Source organism: Venturia canescens, chromosome 10 (assembly GCF_019457755.1).
Source record: "Venturia canescens isolate UGA chromosome 10, ASM1945775v1, whole genome shotgun sequence".
Lineage (NCBI taxonomy): Eukaryota > Metazoa > Arthropoda > Insecta > Hymenoptera > Ichneumonidae > Venturia > Venturia canescens.
In genome coordinates, this window is record NC_057430.1 from 13,244,286 (window position 1) to 13,266,931 (window position 22,646).

The 22,646-nt window shown below is 41.6% G+C and overlaps 1 protein-coding gene across 6 annotated transcripts in view; it reads left to right on the plus strand.

Annotated features, from left to right (window-relative positions):
• LOC122417295 (protein bric-a-brac 1-like) overlaps positions 1-22,646 on the plus strand; it is a 237,461-nt gene that overhangs the window by 206,450 nt on the left and 8,365 nt on the right. For 5 of the 6 annotated variants that reach the window (XM_043430695.1, XM_043430697.1, XM_043430696.1 and 2 more), the window contains 4 exons: positions 12,430-12,487; positions 19,943-20,120; positions 20,649-20,740; positions 22,244-22,468. In XM_043430695.1, coding sequence (XP_043286630.1) covers positions 12,430-12,487; positions 19,943-20,120; positions 20,649-20,740; positions 22,244-22,468 — 553 coding nt within the window. The remainder of the gene's footprint in view (positions 1-12,429; positions 12,488-19,942; positions 20,121-20,648; positions 20,741-22,243; positions 22,469-22,646) is intronic. The other variant, XM_043430700.1, reaches the window with a different exon arrangement.

Below are 22,646 nucleotides of genomic sequence, written 5' to 3' on the forward strand. Positions count from 1 at the left end.
CCGGTGAGTTTGGTTTTTAATCCTCCTCGTTAATGCGTGTCAAAGTATTCAAACATTGATGGATAAAGAGATAGTTCAATAAGCGAGACCCCATAATTTAGCCAGACGAGAGAATTAATGCCGCGAATTTTAGCCTAATAATCCTAGCGGTATGCGGTGCATGTATAGAAGCCTCGGAGGGTTTATACACGCTGTAACAAAACTATATGGAGGGACAGAGATCGATCGGTAACTATAACAATGATCCATCTTCGATTTATTATCAATTCTCGTATATAATGGCTCGTTGTTTCCTTCATACGCGTAGTATATATGAGTGTATACTTGAACGATGATTAATTCGTCGGTGTAATTATCGCTCGATTATATCGAATGTTCCATCCGCTCGCGCACCGCGCCCATCGTCAATTACATCGATAATATACGTAGCTTGTGTAGCCAGGAATTGGCTAAATTTGTTATCTTAGGATGGGAAAGCTTGTATCGATATTCCCCGTTTCGTTATATGCATTTTCCGATGTTCGATGTCGCGTTTGGCCAAAATAGCATTTAATTTTTTATCGTTTATCGAACGATCTCGTAAAAACGGATCGAGCATAATAATAATTTGAGTCTTCGAGGCTTCGAGATTCTCCGATCCTCGAGGGTCAACTTCTATTGATAAACGAACAATTTCATTAGACTTTCGTCAAAATTTCAATCCATATTATGGGCACTCGAGAGCTTCGCGTTGCTGCTTCGCCTCCGATGATTCTATGTTGATTCTCGGATGCTTGCAGTGTAATTATGGTAAGCGTCACGGAGTTAACATCAAATTGCGAGATTTAATTAGTCCGCATTGGTTCGCTGCTGGGAGGTAAAAAGAATGATATTTAATTGGCCTTGCTTCTTCGGATGATTCGTGATTTCTCGGTTTAATTCGTTATGGCGGATTTTGCTACTGTGAAACAGGCCGCATTGCTCCGGACCTTTCTCCCTTCGTCTCACGCTCAACGGAGAATGAACGAGGAATAGAGAGAGAGAGAGAGAGAGAGCGAGAAAGTCGAGGCACGTCGAGTAATCGTGACGGCTTCCGCATGGATTGGATTAGAATAATTCTGCGGTCCAAAGTCGACGGATCGAATTAATTTTCATCGAATTAATACATCCGCGCATTAATCCAATCGATTTCTCCTCCTCCCCCCCCCCCTTCTCTCTCTCTCTCTCTCTCTGCCTTGCCCATCTCTTCTTCCCTTGCTCGTGCACCTCAATCGATTTCGATTGAATCGCGTGCTCCGCGCCACCAACCAGCCCGATTTAAATTAAATCGTCCTTCCACTGGCCTCTGCTCGCCCTTCCTCAACCCCCCGCCTCGACTAAATTAACCCTCTATGCCCATCACCAATCGCTGTTTCTCGCATTCAAACGTTCCTCTTTTTCTCTCTCTCTCATTCTTCCTCCTATTCTCTTCGTTTTCCCTCTTTTCATTACTCTTATACGCTTTTTTCTTACATCTCATTATTAAGAGCTCCGACGATCGATATTAGACAAAGATGAGCGCTGCTCCACTCGACAGGGAGAATCTTCAGGATTTTTCGTTAATTACAAAATTCTTATCGACCGCAATGCGATATCCAATGAAAAACGTGAAATTTCATTAAACACGAATATTCGACAACTCGAGAAAATCTCTTTCGTCGTTATCTCCATCGTTTATTTCCGGATCCCCCCAAAAAAAAAACCCTCGAATTCATGCTCCATGAATTATTATAAATTTTTCAATATCCACCAAATATTTCAAACTTCACGATCATCTTCCTCAAATAATTCGCGTTCACGTGCCAGCTGCCGCGAAGAACTATCGAAAAATTCAAACTCCCCGAAAAGTGAATGAACGCGAATCATCAATTAATGATCCTCACTGCGCGTTCTTCGTCGACTCCATTTCAACGGCACGTAACTTCACAAAAAAACATCGAAACGAGCGAACGAGAATGATGCCGAATTTTTATTACCGTTCCCACCAATAATTGATGCAACTCGTACATTTCTGCATTGAATATCCGGTGTAGAGAATCCCGTAGTTGTCCGCCCCCCCCGCAGCAAATCTTGCACAAATCCTCTCCCCCGTTATATCTCTCTCATTCCGTCGTTGCGCGTGTTGTTTGTGAATTTACATATATTCTATACATACATATATATGAGAGGATACACGATCCTAATACATAGTTTAGAGGACTGGAGCTACATACGTGCGAGCTAACACCGTACTAACCCCCAGACTAAGTCCACACACTGACTGCTGCCTCCCCGCTCCCCTTACGGTTCGCCAAACCGCTCCGCTGCTTTTCGGCTCTTGCCAACCTCTATCTGTCGCGACGAACACGTCCCGGCTAGATCGTGCGTGCACATGACATCCTCCCTACACTCGATTCCCTCCCTCCCTCCCTCCCTCCGAGGCTCCTTAAATAATATATGTGTATGTTGTATTTCATAGTAAATCCGCCCAATAGTATATCCTGGCGCTACTATCGTAGTGGTACGTTAACAGCAGGGACTAAATACGATTGAGCAAACACAGAAATATGGTGTTTTCTCAGCTACCTGCAACGGGGTTGGGAGTGCCGAAAAACTAGGCTTTCATTGACTGAACGGGGAGAGAGAGAGAGAGAGAGAGAGCGAAAGGGAAATTGACTTGGAGTTTTACGGGGTTTTGTCCGGGCTTATTTTGGTCTTTCTGACTTTTTCTTAAGCGAAATGGGTGGGGAACGGCTTGAAAATACGTCGGTCGTGTTCATACACAGATTGCTGGATCTATTAACTAAGTTCGGTGCAAAAAGTGACTCGTGAAGCATCGGGACGAGCGAGTGTCTGCGGATGTTAAATATTTAATCCTAAAAATCCTTAAATATTTAGGACTTTCGAGCGATTTTGTCTCTACAACTTCCGCCTTCTACGCTGCATTATGAGTCAAGGAGAATATGGCATTAATGTGCATTTATAGTGAATAGAGAATATGAGTATTATCAATTATTCCCAGATACATTAGAGATCCCGCTAAGAGTACATACACGAGCTCTTGTTACCTTCTCATATATGTACAAACCCTTTGTTATCTATAAATGTGCGTTTGCGCAACTATCTCTGTATGAAGAGAGTTACTCTCAGCTCGAAAACGTAGACACCGAACATTATTCAGGAGATAATCCACGTTGGTTATGTACGTTGAGAGGGCAGACCAGGGTAGGAGGATTAAAATGAGCAAGGGGAGACAAAACATCGAGGAAGGGATAGAGGGAGGGATGAGAGAAAAGATGGAAAAGTGAGCGTAGGAACCGCTTTTTATTTTTAGCCTGGAGTGCGAATGCCTCGAATCTTAGCAGGACAAAAAATCGTTTTCAATTACCAGACTATTTGACTGTGCCAGTAATCGTGTACAATTAATTTTGAGTGTATAAATTTGTTTTTTATCCACGTTAATTGACAATATTCGCGGAATTGCTTGGATTTACATATTATTTCTATTGCTGTAGTTTCAACTTATTTTTTCGTGGTAATCACAGGTTCGTAAGAATCGGTCGAGACAACTTTGCTTCCTTACTTTTTGGTTTTTTTCTCTGTTTATCGGTGCATAATTTTCGACCCTATGCCAGTGTTTTTTTTTTTTTTTTCGGTGCTCGACAGATGCAAATCACTTTCTTCATATCTTTTCTCGTACTCGGCATCCTCTTTCACTACTTCAGATGGAATTCATCTTCGCGAAACGTTTATGTTGACTACTCCAAAATAATACACAAAACGAAAGAGCGCGAGAGTACTTTTGCCGAAAAGATGTTGTTTCATGAGCAAATGCAAAGCCCTCTTCTCCTTCGAATATACAATAACGCTCAAAAGTTTGGAACCTCGCTCGCCTCGCTTTTTCGTAATTCATACCAAACTCGTCTCGAGCTTAGACTGATTTTAATGAAAATCGAAAATTCCTTCGAGCTTCAAAAACGAATCGAAAAAACTTGGAAAAATTTGATGAAGAATGTGAAACGAAATTTTGGAATGTTTCAGCTGGTTTTCCAACTGGAAATCCTCGTTTTCATCCACATTATTTCGTACGTGTCCAGTTTTCTTAATTATTTTGCATTTTTGCTTGTTCGAGTACCGAAAAATTCTTATCCAAATAATGAATCATTGAAGTCATCGATCCAGCAACAATCATCCAATAGTTTCAATGCTTTGAAACTTTTGAGCTTTAGTGTACGTAAAAACACTTCGAGAGGAGGACGTAACGTAGATCGGAGAAATGCTCGGAGCAAACGGTCAAAGAGATGAGCCCCTCTTTTCGTTGGATCCACCATATACAAACACACGAACCCTTTTTCCAAGCTGTTTTGCCACCCTCTTTTTCCTCGATATTTCTTACGAAGCCAAAGTGAGAAAAAGAGAGAGAGAGAGACTAGAAAATAATGTTTCGAGTCGCGAGCGAGAAAAACACGAGCTTTTGACGAGCGACCTGAATTCGAGAGCTCGCGATTAATTCAACGTATCAAATATTTCAATCGTATTCAATAACAACTATTCGTCTGGGTCGTCAGTCGATAATGTGAAAAAAACAAAGCAATTCGTAAAGTGGGTAAAAGCAACGATTTCTCCCTTAACAACGAATAATTCTAGAAACAAAATGAAATGAGAATAAATAATCGAATAAAGTAAGGCTACAGTAAATACAAAAATTTGCAAAGAAAAAAACAATGAAAAAACGATTGGAACGAATGTGAAACGCGTGTATTACGAATGAAAGTCGAACTCCAGAGCTTTTCAGAGTACATTACGAGATTTTTGCCTCCCCCGGTCCCCTTTCTCCGCCTCGTCGTACTTTCGGAGTGTGAGCTCTACTCGAAATTGCACGAAGGGCGGACAATGCTAACGAAACTCTCCAATAAATGCATAAAAAACAAGGGTGAAAAATACAGAAAAAAACAGAGAGCGCGCTGGGCGCAATAAAAGAAAAACGATATCGAATCTCCCTTGTATGGCAACATTTGCGGAATAATTATTTTCAGTTCGTAATAAAGTGTGCAGCAGACTTTGGTAAAAAATGAGAATTCTCGGATACTCGAACATGTGCACTCTCCCGATAGGTGAATGAAATCTCGAGAGGCAAAGAATACGATATACGTAACGAACTCTCGAGTATATGCATTCGCGATTGAGGAATTCAAGAAAAAGGCTTCACCGCGATTTAAGCTTGGAATTTCATTATTTGAACAACGAAACAAAGCTCGAAACGTCGGTGCACGAGATTTTTAGTGGAAAAAAAATGATAATTTTACGGATGATTGATCGCGCTGCAGTTTATTAAAGAATGTCGAAACACGCGCGAGAATGAGTGGAATTCGAGATTGAAAAATCATCGGATTACAATCGAAACTTTCAAACTTTTTAATCTTTGAATTAAAACCGAAATATACAGACAATGATGCCATGATATCAACGAATCATGAGCAAGGAACGATTCGTTAAGCGATAATGACGAGCCAATAACAGAAAACGTCAACACGCTCCAATGTTCCGGACTCTTCCTACTATTGTGCAGATTAATAAATAAATATATCTGTATACCTATATTATAAATGACCGGTACAACAAGCTTCGGGAAAACTGTGTGCAAACGTGAAACAATCCGATCTCGGGACCGGCCCGTCAGCCAGTTGGTTAGCGAGTGAGCCGAGCCTACATCGTTTCTACATCGTTGTATATCGAACAACATGATATAGTCATCACACATCTACTGCATTTTCCATCAAACATATGGGGCATTTGAGCCAGTTATATTCCCAAAAAAAAAAAAGTTCAACAATCGTGCAAAGTGTGCAAGAATGTTGGGGATCGATTGAACTGCCATTATAAATCGATCGAGTGAATTATACATTTGAAATTAAGTAGGAACATGAGCTTGAGAAAAACGATGATATAATGAAACTTTTAGAACAGATTTTTGGATATATTTTCTGTAGCCTCTCAAATTTAAAATCCACTTCATTGAGCCATTTTTTAGTAAATAATTTTCAAACTTGGAATATTTGAAATCTGCGCACAGGAAATGACTCCACAGGTCCCATCTTCCCATGCTCGAAAACAAATAAAAAATGGTGATAGGTTAGAAAAAAGCACGATTCCACAGTTTGAACTCTAAAGATCACGTGTGCTAAATTTTGTTATATTTCGCATAAATTCCACCCGAGAATGACGTATTTTTGGGGGTTGATCCCGCACAAAGAAAGCAAGCAGGGTTCGCATAACCTCACCTTACGCGAAGCTGATGTTCCTCCTTAAATTGTGAATGCGGTTTCTCTCGATTTCCATGGAGTGAAAATCCTTCCTCTTTATTCGTTCGAGTTTCAAATGTCGGATGTGATTCGGTTCCACTACGTTAATCGAGCTTCCATGTTAAGGGGGTAGAAGTGAGTAGGAGGTTAGAAAAATGGGGAAAGATTCGAGGCAATGAAAATCAAAAATGTGAGCAATTGCGAATGCGTTGCGTGGGACTTGTTAAAAATTCTTTCTCTCCGATGCGCGGTTCCATTTGCTGTAAAATGCCCTGTAGCGAATGAGTGTATGGATGAACTGGTGGACAGGGATGGGCTCCGAGCATACGATCGCAGCCACCGCGTGCGGCATCAATTTACCGTAAATAAATAAATCTATTTATACGAGCTTTCTCTCTTTCTCTCCCGCTGACACAGAGGGCTCGCCTCGCACATCGGGGCTTTTCACCGTATCAACGGAATAGTTTAAACATTAGACTGTTGAATAAAATATCGAGTTTACCGGTGCATACATACACGCGCGTGGAGATTTATGTGTGCACAAGTGTGTACATTTTTGTCTGTATGTGCACGTATATATTTGTATGCATTCCTGGACACCGTGGGATTTTCGTTAGCTCTGCCCGATCTCCGTGACACTGTCGAAGCAACGATGAAAAAACACTTTTTTATTCTTTCTCTCTCTCTCTCTCTCTCTCGATTTCAGTACGTTAGTGATTCAACAAGGTTTCAACAACATTTGTTCGGTACGAAAAATATGAGAGAATTTTCGCAAACTCGACACCAATTGTAAAATATCGAAAGGACTTGTGAATTCAGCGGAGAAAAATGGCACGTTTCAATGACAATGTCAATAAGACTAATTGAAATAAGGCTTCGAAGTTTCATATTAAAACGTTCGATATTTACGTTTCCGAGGAATAATTAGCCTCGTTCTTGCTCACGAGGATCGTCGCTCACTGGCTTTTCCTCAATCCGCCGTGTCAGAACGACCCCCGACTCGAGCGAGAATGTCTCCTTCAGATTCTCCTTTTTCTCCCCTCGCTCGCTCTCTTCGAGACTCCCGGACGTTAATTTAGACGAATTTCATTAGAACAAACGAACTCTCTGCTAATCCAGGCTAATCCGATTAGAAATTTTCTCCCGTGGCGCAGTCACACGAGGCAGCGAGAGAGGCAGATTCCACGATGGAGAGGAGAGAGCACACTCGAGTGAGAAGCGAGCCCTTCCATCCTCTGTTTGGAGCGAGACAGACTCGACAGTCTCTCCGCTCCTCCCTCTCCTTAACCCTCTCTCCTCGTTCTGACCAACCCTTAAACTTCAACCCCCGCACCCGCCCTTTCTTCTCCCTCCCGCACTCAGATTTTGCTCCGCTCTCACAAGTCGCAAGCTCTCGCGTGTTTACTGAAATTCACAGAGTCTAATATCTTCTTGTTGGTACTCTCGACTCTCTTTCTCTCTTTCGTCCCTCCCCCGCACTCTCGTTCTTAGTCTCTCTCTCTCTCTTTACCTTTCCCTGTACCAGCAAATATTTACCGGAATTAGTAGTCAGACGACTCTTGGTCGGTAAATCCACGGAGTGTATGGATTTTCTGCTGCAACATTCGTCCTAGAAATCTTGACTCTTTGCTCGTATCATTTCAATCTCATATTTTCCAATTCAATTATGATTTATGCGACCAAAAATAATTGCGAGAAACTAATGCTGTCGTAGCTTTTCTGCTCACCAAATCGAAGTTTGTTTGCTCTCAATGTTGAAATTATTTATCACCGTTTCCGCGTGTGCAAACGCTCGTTTCGACCGAACTTCGCATTAACCCTTCAGCTCTGCTGTTGCTTAATTTAAGCACGCAATATTAGGTTTGTTTCTCGATAATAAATAATAATTTCAAAAAATATTCAACTTTTAATATCCGTCGTTTTAAAATCGATCGGACACACTCGGAAAATCATCGATTTTCGTCAAACTATCGAAGACGATATTTGGACCTCGAGCCGGAGAAGGCGACGTTTGAAAGTGAGCAGTGGAAATAAGTGTAGGGCAGCTCTCCAGGAGGTTTATATTCGCGCGTTTTTTGAATTTCATACCCGCGCGTTAACTCGTGCTTTTTAACCTTTTTATAGTTGAGCCCTGTCAAACGCTCCTCTCGCTGGAGTTTCAGTTTTATTCTCGTTAACCCGAACACCTCGTGCTCTCGCAACCCCCTTTCCTTCCTCCCCTTAAACTTAACGATCCGAAATAAGTAATTTCCCGTTGTGCGCACCCGGGCAACAAGCCAGCCAGCTGAACACGCGCGTGTGTATTAATTTATCCTTGATTTACTGTACTTCGCACGAATCAACGTTTGATTTCCGCATTCCTCGTCAGCCCCGCACATACACACGCTAAGAATCGTATTAAGACGATTCAATTTACGGTTTAAATAACCGTCGTCGTATACACTCGATCGTCGAAGCGGAGAGTCGAAAAATCCTTTCGCTTCAAAACATCAAATTTTTGTCTAACTTTGCACCAATTGTAGCGAGTCAAGCACGATGCGAAGTTTTTACAAGGTGAAAAAAACACCGGGAAACCGGGGAAACAGCACAATAGCGTGCCACGAGAAAATTTTTGACGCCTCCGTTATTTTTTGGACTCACGTGAAAAAATTATACCGAACTCTCAAATTTGGTTTGGAGGATTTCGAGGTTAAAAACATGAATTTTGTGTTTACATTTCCATTCCAATAAATATTCTCTCGCAACTGGGCTGAATCCATTAATCGGGAAAGAACAAAGATTTCCAATCATTTCGAAATTTGAAGGGAAGCAATTATCGTTCGCTCGGTCCAAATTAATCGCTATCTTTGAAATTTTGTTTTCCATCAGATTTTCATTCACCTCCAATGATAATCTCACCACAGCCACAGTTGCTGCATAATTTGTAATGTTTTTTCGAGAAATGTCATACTTTTGTTGGAATTTAAGGGGATAATTTGACCGCATTTTAGTTACTCCTCAAAATAGAAGCTTTTGGGACGATTTAAAAAAATTCGTCGTCGAAATAGTCCCTCAGATATTTTTACAACGTAGCCAGCGAAAAATTCGTTACCTTCGAAGCTATTTTCCGACTGGTGTGTTACGGGGGAGGGTGAGAAAGCAGACGTCGAGGAAGCAGTGGATGACCGAGACGCGGCCGGTCTTCCCCATATTTAATTCAAGGCATATCCTCTCGCGCTCGGGCTTCATAAACAACGAGGGAAGAGCGGGAGAGCAGCAGCAGCTCCGGAGCTTTCGGGCTCGGGATGTTCCCGCGCGATGTCTGCCTCCGCGGAGCATCATCTCGACAACGTGTTGCAAATGCCGCGCGCGCCGAAACAACCATTCGCAAGAACGAGCCTCATTTCCATTAGCCGCATGCATATTCGACGGGCATTTCGCGCGTCCAGCAGCACGAGAAGCATCGCTCTGTAAATTTACGAGATCGCGCACCACGTTTGCAGCGAACTCGAAACCCTCTTAAGCTCCTGCCTAATTATTACACCGGCTGCCCGGAAACAGGGCGCGAGCCTCGTGTCTTTCCTCAACTCCCAATATGATGATCCAATGCAAAATTTTAATCAGCGTAGAAACGCGAATCGACGAATCGCATCATTAAAATGGCTGCTGTGATTGCTAATCTTCATCAATTTTTCTTCACCCACTTCACTAACGTCATTTTCATTTGTTCATTTTGAATTATTGATTCGTACGATAAGACAGTGCGCAGGAAATTCATGAATTTCTCACCTTTCTCATCATCAAATTTCGAGTCAATTGCACTCGACTGACATCTTCGAGAACGCTTTCAGTCGTTTCTGGGTGCAATGGTATAAGTGAATTTCATTAAATTTTCATGAGAAATTGACATTTCTACAAATGCCTTATAATCGATACGCGATAGCGGCGCAATCTTCGCGTTCCATTCGAAGACCTCGTTTTCCCCATTTTTCTCGATTATTTCCTCGATAATTTTGAAAATCCAAATAATCATTCGGCACGTTTAATATTTGATGATCGAACTGCTGGGAGCCCAAGTTGAACGATTTCCGGATGATATTCTGTCGAGTCTCGCCAAAAGCAGGAGACTCGAGAAAACGTTTTTTGTCCGATGACAAATGAAAGTCGAAAAAAATGTTTGTGCAAGCTCGCTTGCGCATGTGTTTTCGTCTAGGCTGACCAACACAAAGAATTATTGAACGCAGTCGACGCAGTCTTGCTATATTCTAGGAGAGAGAAAAGCACGGGATGGCGAGTAAAGAATGATTGGAAGTATCCGTGTGCCGTAAAAAGGTAGGGAAAAAGGACTCACAATCAAGGGCACAGACACAGACACACATGCACGAGGTAGAAAAGACGGATGTATAGTTTATACGTGCATAATACATGCCATACGTCTGAGGCAAAAATGTGAATCGCGGAGGCGCGTTGCGAGTTGCGTGCATTTTTCATTGTCTCATGTTTCCAAAGTCTACGTGCTCGAAGCGAAGAAAATAAAGCGGGCGAGCGCACATGCACACGCATACGCACACATGCGCGCAGTCCATCGAATAAATAATATGTGCGGACTCGTTTACTCTTGCAGAGGTTTGCATTGGCGAGAAAATATAGCTGCATTCGGACTCAAGCATCTGCTCAATATCTCGCTTGGCCCCCAGTTTTTTTTTACGAGTATATATAAATAAGTCCGTCAGATAAGATTGATAAAAGCGAAAGAGGAGAAAGCGGGGAGGAGGAAAAATTTTCGAGAGATTTGCTGGCGCATCGATGCGGGCTTCATTTTTGAGCGGAGTATTTGTTAAGGTGGGGGTGGAAACAAAATTCTTGCGCGTTCGAACGATCTGAGCTTTGATTCTGTCGGTCCGGTAGCGTCGATTAATGTTTGCTTCACAATTTGAAGTGCTTCAGGATCGTCCGGGCCGAGATTCTTACTCGTTGGTGGTGGTTTCGTTCCACTTTTTCGTGGCTACGGAAACTAAAAACTCTCCCGCTTCATCCTTTCTCTCGCGGTGAAGAGAAATGGGGGGATGTACGCGGGTTCTAAGGGAGGGTCCTCGAAAATTCATTTGCCTCAAAAGTCTGGGTGAAGGCCTCGAAAAACAAGAGACGACGACGACGTCGTCGTTGCCCCAAGAGATATATACGCGGTTTGAAAGTGAGGATGCGAGAGGAGATTTTCGTCGGTATATATGGAGCGATTCGAGTGAGAGACCTCTTGAGGCAAATAAGCGAAGCTTTCACCGAGAAAGGCCTTCGGCACAAGCCCGAAGGTTCGTGAAATCTATTTTTTTGTTTTCATAGCCTTAAGCTTTGCTTGTACTTGCTCATCGAATGGCTATATATGTATAGGTTTTTTCACGCACTTTCAGAAATAAAAAAATAAAAAATCGTACCAACCCCAGGAGGCTTACGTGCCGCCGAAACTTTCCAAATGAGCCAACTTTTCGTGTGTCTTTCGACGTAGATTTTTTTTTGCTTTTCATTCCGATGCCTCCAGATTCCCACCCCCCGCCCGTCCTTTATTTTCCCCCGTCAGAAAAGTGTTCTCCATTCACATATTAGCAAAGTTGTTGCGCCTCCGGAACGCAGACTTTCGAAATGGTGCCTGAGAATTTGACGAGTAGCTCATAAATTCTCGGATGCGAAATATGCGCTTATCGCTGCAATTCTCCTCCCTTTATCTTCCCCGCGGAGCAGCTCGTCTTGAGGGGACTCGAGCAGAATTGTGGCAAATATATGCACCACCCCTTCGAGAAAAACCCTCCTATTTCTCGTCTTCTCTCGAGCCTAAACTACTCCTGAGTTACTGAACTTTTAATGTTATACAATCTCCGGAGGCTGTTCTATCGAACTTCGACAGTTTTAATCGCTGTTACTCGTGTAACGAATTCAGTTGATAAATAATGAACAAATAAAATTTACGCCGTTGAAAAGTTGCGATACGAATCGATCGAGAACTTTTTTCAGACAATCTCTATAAAATTCATTTAAAATCCAGCGTAAACGTCGAGAAACTTTTCATCCGCACAATTACAACGTTTTTTCACTCATCATTCGCGCACTTCAATCAAACTGTCATTTTAATTATTCCTTTTCTCGTTTTATGTTTCAGGCCAAGTTGTTGGAATCTTCCCACGCTTGGCTCGGCGCCTCCACCTCCAATATATCAGGTGAGTCTCAATTACTATGAAAATATGCGAGTCCTGCTCTTCACATTGATTTAGTTTCCTCGCGACGAAGCACCAGCCCCATCCGGATTTCTCAATCCGCAGTATAAACTCTCGGGATATTTTGCATACATGGAAGCCCGCCTGGCTTTCACGATCTTTCCAATTGCTCGATTAAAGCATCGCAATCGTGTCCCCCCTTCTATCCATACACGAAACCAACAATCGCAGAGCGATCCTCGTACGAGGAAAAAATAGCGATCGCAGTTGTCGTATACCGAGAATAAATTTACTCGCTCGAACCCCATTATTGGTAGTGTCGTCCCAAGATAAAGAGAGCAATCGCATCGCCAAACGAAAATGTCGATACAATTTTCTCGACGTCACGAGATGTGATCGATCAATCGAATTCTGCTTTCTCGCATCTCTTACTTCGTTGCACGAGATTTCCGTTATTTTCTTTTAATCCCGCTCCTCTGACGATGCTTATTATCGTCTTTAACGTTCTTTATTCATTTCCTTTCCGTCTTTCATGGACGAAGTTTGATTCTATGCAATTACTTAAATGTGGCTCTCACTTAATGATTCATTTGCCAATGCCATTACCGACACAATACTTCGCGACGGATTCGTGCAATCAAAATTCCCGACCAGAATGTAAGCCTTCCGAGTCTGAAGATGCTCGAATTATTTTCGATTCTGGGCCCATGACTGAAACCACATTGAAAAAATTTTCATCGATTATCTGTTCCGTCGCGTGGACCGCACTTCCCAAAAAATCTTCACCCTCATCCGCGTGCTTTGGTCCGAGAATTTTGTATCGATTTGTTGCTCCGAGCAAATAAATTCGAGTCAGTATACATGTACAATTATGAAATTACGCGGAGGTGAAGAGACGAGAAAGGGAGGGGGAGACTTTATTGTGAGGAGCAGGTTCGGAGGGAAACGATTGAGAGTCGAAGAGGGAAAGAACAAGTTGACGCCATTTGCCGAGGGGGTTGGAGGGAAGGTCACACAGGCCTGACGTTTCGGTTCAACAGGGTATAAGTTAAACGTGGCCGAAGTGAGGGCGGTGAGGCGTGCACGCGAGAGTATGAGAGACGCGTGCGTCATTACCCGGCACAATAATAAAGCGCGGGAATGCATTTTGCTTTAATATAGAAAGCAATTTAGATAGAGGCGCGCGGCGAGGTACTCGAGGCGAGTTTTCTCTCTCGCTCTGCCTCCGCCGCGCCCTTAACTCATAATGGCGCCGATAACATTCCCGAGAGATTTATCCTCGTTCTATTCTTCGTTACACCTTCGATAATTCCCCCCACCTATAGTTTGTGTCTGAAAATTAATGAAAATTTCATCGTTTCTCGTGTATTAAATGGGGGCGAGATGAGTTGGCGCTGGTATGAATGAGAAAAATTCACGTATGATGAATAAATACTAACTTTTCATTGCATTCCGCGCGAGCTATTTTATTTATACGAAATACCAATTTTCATTTTAAAATTCATTATTTCAAAGAAGTAAGGAATTTAATTGAAAACCGACGCTCGGAAAATTTCATTCGAATTTCATTAATTTTATTGCGATTTTCTCTCTCCCTTTTTTGTTTTTTTGTTTTTCATTTATGTTTATTCCTCTTCCTTCGCGTCTTTCCCCACTCGTTTCATCAACGATCGTAAAATTACTCGGGAAAACATTTATTTTCGCAATTCTTTCTCGACTTCGTAACTCATTATATTTACATTTGCGCAATTGTTGCGAGAGTCTACGGACTCGAGATAAAGTTTCGAGCCTCGGTGAAAATACGATGTAACGGCGAAAAGAGAGCGAGAGAGAGAGAGAGAGAGAGAGAGAGAGAGAGAGAGAGTGCGGGTTAAAAAATAAATAAAAGAAAAAGGAGAAAAGCCGAGCGGTGTTTGGCTCGCGAGCCCTCAGCTCTACGGCGTTTCACCCTTCGTCGAGTCTCCAACGGCCCCAACAGGTGGCCACGGATATCTCGCTTCTCCACGCGCCGTTTTACCTTTTTAATTCTCCTCCTTCGTCTCCTCCCGCGAGTTTTCTCCTTTTATTTTCTTCTTGTTATTTATTTCATGTTGTTCTTGTTTTTTTGTTTATTTACTTTGATTATTTTTATTCTCACCCTCGCGATCAAAAATTTTCCGCTACGCCAAGTTCTTACTCGGGTAAAAACGAATCGAGTACTCTCCCTCGCTTCGCGCTCGAGTAGCGCGTATATATTTATTCCTTCCTCCGCTGACCGAGCTACTCGTCCACTTCAACGCCAAGAACTTTCTCCACCGTGCGCCGCGTATCCAAACGACTTTATTCCATTTCTTGCTTTTCATTCGCTCATTCCTTCGTATACATTTTTTCCATTATTTTGACATCCCTTCAGGCAACTTGCGAACGGAGTTTTTTTCTACGACGCACGATAGTTTAGCTTTGAAAATTGGTTTTGCTTTTCGAAAACCTCCTCAAGTTTCGTTCCTCATTCACTGGTTTTAATCGCCATGGAACTAAATCGATCCGAAAAACTTGCTGATTATAAAACAGACCTTAATGATCGAACCCCCCGAACTTTCTGTCGTTGTAACTCCTCGACAAACGGCCGTTAAACCGTTAATCAGGCCCTGAGAAAAATACAGTCCTACGAGAATCGACCTCGGAATTTTCGAATACATTTTTGAACGGTGCAATAACTCGAATGAGCATCGATGTACTTAATTGATAACACCGCCACCCGCCTCCACTATCGACAAAGCGTTAGTTCGTCACGTGCATAAAGCTATACCCGTGAGGGGATTTAAACACGCGCGGTATACAACGGTGAAAGAGCGTTTGTTGTTGTAAAACGAGGCTCCGGTAGCTCGTTTGAAACCACGCAAAAGCATAAATCCCTTCGTATAAACGGCGTTAATTACTACGATGCCGGCGGACAGCCAAGGGATGAAATGGGATCTCGGATCACCGCTGTACTACGACCCGGCTCCGTGTTCCCTCGTACAGCATCCCAGTAGCGGATCATCAATCCAACGAATACGTCGAGATATATTTTTCAATTGTTTTTCAATTTTTTCTTTATTTTTTGGTAAATAACCTTCGGCAATGTCGTCAACTTGTTTCCCATTTTTGAACTCGAAGCAAATCGTTTTCTTTTACGGAAATCGTGCGGAGAGTTACGCCAATTTTTATGTCAAAGTACGCTCCAATCAGTTTTTTACGAATCACTCGGAATGAAGGCTTTCTAAAAACTCATCCAGTACGCGATAGAAATATTTTTCTCGAGCATCATTCGATTTATGTTACATTCAATGCTGTTTTTTTCTGGCTATCGTGCCAAATCAGCTCCCCGACTCGAAACTGCTCTAAATTTCTCTAATGGTTTGTAAAAAATTCTCTATTTTTATCGTTCGTTTCGTTAATCCTTTAGAATTACGCTAAAAGAATAACCGATCGATCCAAAATGGAGAAAAAAGAAAATCTTTGGACCGAATCACCGTAAAATTACCCACGTTTTCAACTCTTTACTTACGCTCGTAAATGATGACGAGAAAACAACCGATTTGGTGGATAAATAAGAAAAATTTCGGCCGAACAAAATATAATTTGATCTGCCGAAAGAATTTGAAGCTTTCGCATTTGGGCGAGTTGGTAGAACGGTAAAAAAATTGATATCTAAAAAAACGAAAAAAAAAGGTGACAGAAAATTCGAAAAAAATGTCATTTTTCGTGGATTCGATGGTGTAGAAAAAGGAGAAAATTCTGTTGAACGAATAAAAGTTGAATTAATGATATTCCTGAATATTTAGTTGATTTGTTTTCCGGAATGATCTGTTAATAACAATTGATTTGATGATAAGAAAAGGGGGAGGGGCAGAATAAAGTTGAGAGAAAAAAGGTTTGAATTGACGAAAACTTTGGGCCTGTGAATGCCTCGATTTTTAGCCGACTATTCGAGCCTGTTGAAGCTGAAGGCTCCGACGTGGACGCGTCACGATCTGCAAGAGGCGATAGAAGCTGTGGTAACCCAAAAAATGCGTTTCACCCAAGCCTCGACCAAGTATGGGATCCCAAAAGGCACGTTGTACGACAACATACTTGGGAAATCGAAGCGGATGATGGTGCTCGAAGAGGCTGCTTTGAATAACGATGAAGAAAACGCAGTTTTGGAATTTTGCTGTGACATTACCGTCAGTCCGTACAACCGACGTACGAAAAAATCATTAAACGCTATTTTGAATTACGTCGAAAAGCTCAGACGGCGGAGGGATCCCGGATTCGTTTTTACCGGTTTATCAGGTTTTCGTTGGTGGTGGGCTTTTTGTAAAAAACATTCGATAGTCTCATTGTACTTTAACGACGAGAACGACAACGAATGACCGCGACCAACAGAATTACGATAATTGGACATTCCTCGAGCATTCATTTTTTCATTCCATTTTCTGTCTGTGTGCGCGCCTCTTATCCCTTTTCTTTTTTCACTCTTTCTCTCTCTCTCTCTGTAATTGAGCATCGCTATCGCCTTTAATGACGAATGTTTTATTTTTTCCTTTCTCCTTCGTTTTACTTCCATAAAAATATCTGACAATTTAATATTTCCTCGATTCAGCCGACGCAACGATTCTCCGCTTCAAAATTCGTTTGATTCATTCCCCCCCTCCCCCCCCCCCCCACAGCTCCTATTATCGTGAGAATAATTGAATTCTACGAGGAATTTTCTTCGAGTAATTTCGTACCTGAAAAACTGTACACAGCACACAGAAAAATCCTTCCCTTTTTAATCAAATTTGATAAATATTTTAATTTCTCGAATAATGCTTCGAGGATTCAAAAAAATTTTATTCGATCGCTCGAATCATTCTTCGCCGTCCAATCGTCGAAATTCCCGAGTGCCAAATATTTATTCGCCGTCCGATAGAATTATGCTAAGAATTAGAATGCCAACGACAAGAGAATCGATCGATTTTCTAATCAATCGAGGCATCATAGCGTGTCTTCCACTAGGTTTCTGCTGAAAAATAATTTCGGAAAAAGCCTCGTTCAACCGATTTCTGTAAATACAAAGAAAAAGTTAGAGGACGCTGTGCTTCTCATTCCATTTTCGAGGTTTTCATTGTTTCGATGCCTCGATAGAAAAAATTCAATAACGATTGTGTTGTAGAATTGAGAAAAAAGAAAGAAAGAAAAAAAAAACAAGTTTCAGTTTACGAAAAATGTCATTGAAAAAGTATTGCCTGCCACCGGGCTATCGTGATAAAAAATTTTATTAAAAAAAAGCCACGTTTTTCGCACGAAAGTGATAATTCGCCTTAAATTAGGATTAATCGAGCTCGTTTATTTATTATTTATTAAGCGCCGACGTCTTTCGTTCTGTTTTGTTTCCGATGGACAAATGAAAAGAGCTGTTAATCGTTGTTGAACAAAAAGTGAGTTGAGAATGCTCATAAAACGTTGTACAATAAATGAATGTGCCTTAAGAATTGATCCTCTGCGACGAAAAGTTTCGCACGAGCATGAACGGTGATCATGCGGAAATGAACATTCTAATAATTGCAAATCGAAGCTTTTCTTTTTCGTCATCGTAGAGAACAATAAATATTATACGAATATTTTTTTTTTTCCACGTTTAAGGAAAACGAAACTGTTGACTTACGAAAAATTTTAGATAATCTACACACTAATGTTAACGTCCATGAAAATTCACCTTCATATTTTTATACGTGTATGTATGGAGCACTCGACGTCAAACTAACCTGCCTCCAACCCTTTGCTCTACTCCAGTTTGACTAAAAATTTTGAAGACTCAAAAAAAACTCATGAAAAATAGCTGTCATGAGGAATCGACGGAATCATTGTTAAACAAATCATTCAATGTGAATTAGAAATTTTTAAAATAATTGACTTTCATATTTTTTAATCAATTTAAGGTGTTTAACAGTTACGAATGAGCATAACATTTCAAAATTCGAGCTCGTTTAACTATTCTTTGCCAAATTCACGTATTACTCTGATCAACTGAACAATGGAAAACACGTATGAGCCAGATCACATTTTTCCCACGAATGCAGAAGGAAGGCAATGAAAGAACAATTTTGAATATCATTGTCGTCGAAGATTTTGATAAAATTCAATTCTCTCATGAGAAAAGATCGATTCGAGAGTAAAATCGAAGAACAAAAGGGTCCGAGGCAGTACGATTCGGCGTATAATGCCCTGTATATATTGAGCTTACGCTTATGATGACGCATAATAACGATAACGATAATGACATGTGATTAGAAATTGTTATACCACAGAAAAGTGGCCATTTGCTCAAAAAGAAAACACATTTAAGTGTGTGAATAACGAGGTATTTATATTCGCGTAATTATACTCATTCCGACTGGTGGGAACAGAAGAAGAAAAAAAACGACACACTATATTCTCGTTATTTTAAACGACATATTAAGGGACCAAGAATACGAAAATATATGAATATTTAATAAATGTTATTTAATCCGAAGTTTTTTTTTCCAATTTTATTTATAAACGAATAAACTCATAGAGTTTTGGGTACCATAATTTTTCATCTTTCGATCGCACGAAAATATGTGCGCTCTTGTCACAAAGTATAAGAAGGAGATGGAGACGAAAATAATAATCCATCCGGATAGAAGAGACGAAATTAAAAGAGAGGAAAAAGAAGAATAACGTTCTTGAGCAATTAGTCAATCGAGTCTCGCTCGTTTCTTCTTCTAGCCTCTAATTCACTTCGCGATCTAAAGATAGACGAGGCTAGTCCGCGCTCTCGTACGTATCGCGCTCCGTCTGTCTATGTATGTGATTTCCAATTAATTGTATTAATTATTAAATTGGAGAAGAGAGAGAGAGAGAAAGAGAGAGCTTAATTAGAACCAATAAATAAACTATTAAATAATCGTTGTAAATTGAGGCCGTGCGTCGTGCCCGATACAATGTTCCACTTTTCCTATATCGCTTTAATATATATTTATATATATACGGAATTAAATCGAAGACGAATTAATATATTTTGACGAATCGTCCAGTCGATAATTCAGACTCGAATATCACGTTGAAGATAAATTTTGTAAAAGCGCCGCTACGACAAAGATGTATGGCGAGAGACGAAGCACGTCGAACCGACGACCTGGAAATTCATCACGTTTTTTTCTCTCATTAAATCGTTCCATTTACAGAAGTTCGAGGCACCGCATCAAGGTATCGAAAAAACACACTCGGATAAAACGTGTTGTGAAAATCGTGAAAAAAATAAATTCTCATTCGACCCAAAGAGCACGTACACGGCGCTCGAGTTTGAAATATTATTGAGTATCGCTTATCATTTCCTTTAAAAAACAAAAACCTTCCAAGCCCCCACGAAGAAAATAGAACGCAACACTAATCTCGCACTTTTTACCGCTTTCTTTCTCTCGCTCTCTCGCGGTGGGGCTGTTCCAGCAGACAGTTATCAGTATCAGCTACAATCGCTGTGGCAAAAGTGTTGGAACACGAATTCTGGACTTGTTCACAATCTACGATTCCGCGAACGAGGACCACTGAAATCTTGGCGACCCGAAACCATGGCCGAAGCGATTTTCAGCGTTCTCAAGGAGGGACTTTCTCTCAGCCAAGCTGCCAGGTCGGTTCGCTCAACATCGCCATTTATTCTTGTATCCGAATGTTCATACACTTTCTCACGTAATAAGCAACGTTATTTATATCCTGTCGATTCTTATCAGTCCGCTATCAATTTCACCCGCGTTGGCGTCGTTTCATTATTCAATTACGAATCTAACTGTGGCCCAGCTGTTTTTCAATTTGCTTGCTCTCCGAATGATTTTGTGTCACCTCATTAACTCTCTGGAAAACCAAATATTCTTTTTATCTTATTCCGATTACCTGCCAATTGGCCTTATCAAATTTAAATAGAGAATTCCAGAGCGGTTGCTTCGCGAATCAAACTTTTATCCGCGAGCAGATAATCAAACGCTTCGTTATCAAAAATCGAATAATAAAATCGTGAATTCGAAATCAAACGACCCAAGAGTTGAGATTTGTCACTAAATTTTCTCGAGTCTTCTTAAATTCGAGTTTTTTCATTAAATCAGCGTTGAATCGTCGATTCTCAATAAGACGTTTGTCAGTAATGGTTAAATTGATGTTACAGGAAGTACGACATCCCGTACCCAACTTTCGTGCTGTACGCGAACCGAGTGCACAACATGCTCGGTCCAAGCGCCGATGGCGGGGCCGGTGAGTGTTAGTTGACATTTTCTATTTTAAAACTGAACGATAAACGATTCTGACAATTTCGCTCGTTGCGGTAGAGCAGGGTTGCTCAATGTTCAAGAGTTTTTATTTCTCGGCCAGGCTTCCGAGTCAAATCGTGAATAGTTATTATAGGAAATGCAGTGAGTAAGTTAGAAAACGAGAAAGAGAGAGAGAAAGGCAGAGATTTATAAAGAATAATATTTCACGTAGTAACGAGTTGAACTGTTTGCTAGTGGATTTAGTTGCGCTCGTAAAAGCGGCAATTACATCCCGCGCTTGAGGGGATGAGAGCGAGCGAGCGAGCGAGCGAGCGAGAGTGGAGAGTAACTTGGCCGCGAACTCGCGCATTAGCCCCATTCGCGCAATATTTCTCGTCTCACTTTGCGGAGCGGCGATTCTATATCTCGAGCAGTTACGTCGATTTGACGGCCATTGTGTTTACGCCCAGCCCGCTTTAATTCGTTATTTTATTGTTCGCAAACGCTCGCAAATAGAAGGGAATCGACGAGGGAAAAAAATGCTGTCAGACGGGGCCGGTGGGGGGGGGGAAGAGTTGATGGTAAAAGGTGAGAAACGCGTTATCGTTTCTCCCCGTGCGCAACGGAGAGCCATTAGTGCCGCGTTAACAGCCTCAACTATCTTAATACTTCTCTTCCCCGCTCCCCCTTGTCGCGACTCCCACATATTTATGTTTTCGCACTTTTCCCCGCTTGGAACATTAATTATTTATTTTTTTACGCGCCCTTCCGTTCACCGAGATATTGGGCTTGCAGTGGATTATTTGCCGACGACGCACTCGCGTTTGGCGCACCTTTGTTTTATCGCAATTGCAAACTCTAACTATAAACCATGAATTCCGTTAGTTTTTAAGGACCATTCCGGTACGAGTCGGTCATATTCGTGACTGTAATCGAGTGTCAAATGGAATTTGGAGCCAAAGAGTCCAATAACGTTTTATTCGTCAGACTTTTTCTCTGAGAAGTCAACGAGTTAGCGAAGCTCGTCTTTCATCGTTTATGCGTCGCCAAAACGGCTGGAGATACAACGAAAATGCATAGGGCCAATCTCGTTGCGGATCGAATTTTCTACAAAAAAGTTTTCACCCGTTTTTCTTCATCTCTCGTCGTTTCGCGAATCGCTCGTGATAGATTTTTATTTGAATATTCTTCACGCGCATCGGCTCGAAATCCGGGCCAAACATTCGTTGAATCTCTGTTGTAAAACCAAGTACTCGATTTTACTGTACAAAAGTAATTGAAAAACGCGCAAAGAATGGAGGAAATTGCACGTGAAAAATATTATTTTCTCTTCATTTCGATGAAAATGGAAACTTCGGTTCGACGCACTCCTCGCTTCGTTGAAAAATAAGCGATTCGAGACTCGTCAGCTTGGCATATTATTTCATTGAGTTTTCCAACCGCTGAGCGATTTTGCCGAACGAAATGTCGATCGATGATTCATTTGGATGTGCGGATGGCTCGAACTTTACAGATCTTCGACCGAAGGGTCGTGGGAGACCGCAAAGGATTCTACTCGGTGTTTGGCCTGATGAACACATACGCGGCGTCATAAGAACCGTCGTGTTTCGCGATGGCAACATCAAGGAGGAACCAACACCGATTTATCCGAGCCTGACGAATTACGCTTGCAACGGTCCCGAGGGTGCGGTCAGTCCCGGTGCCGCAGCCGCTGCTGCGGTCGCCGCGGTCGCTCAAGGTAAATTCAACCCGATATTTTGCCCCTTCCGAAACCTCCGAATTACTCGCGCGTGCCGGCACAACCCTTTAACACCCATTTTCAACTAAATTTCAAATATAAATACAACTTGCTCGTTTCCCTAGACTAGCAATCTCAGAATTACACAATTTCTGCGAGAAATTTTCAAATATTTCTT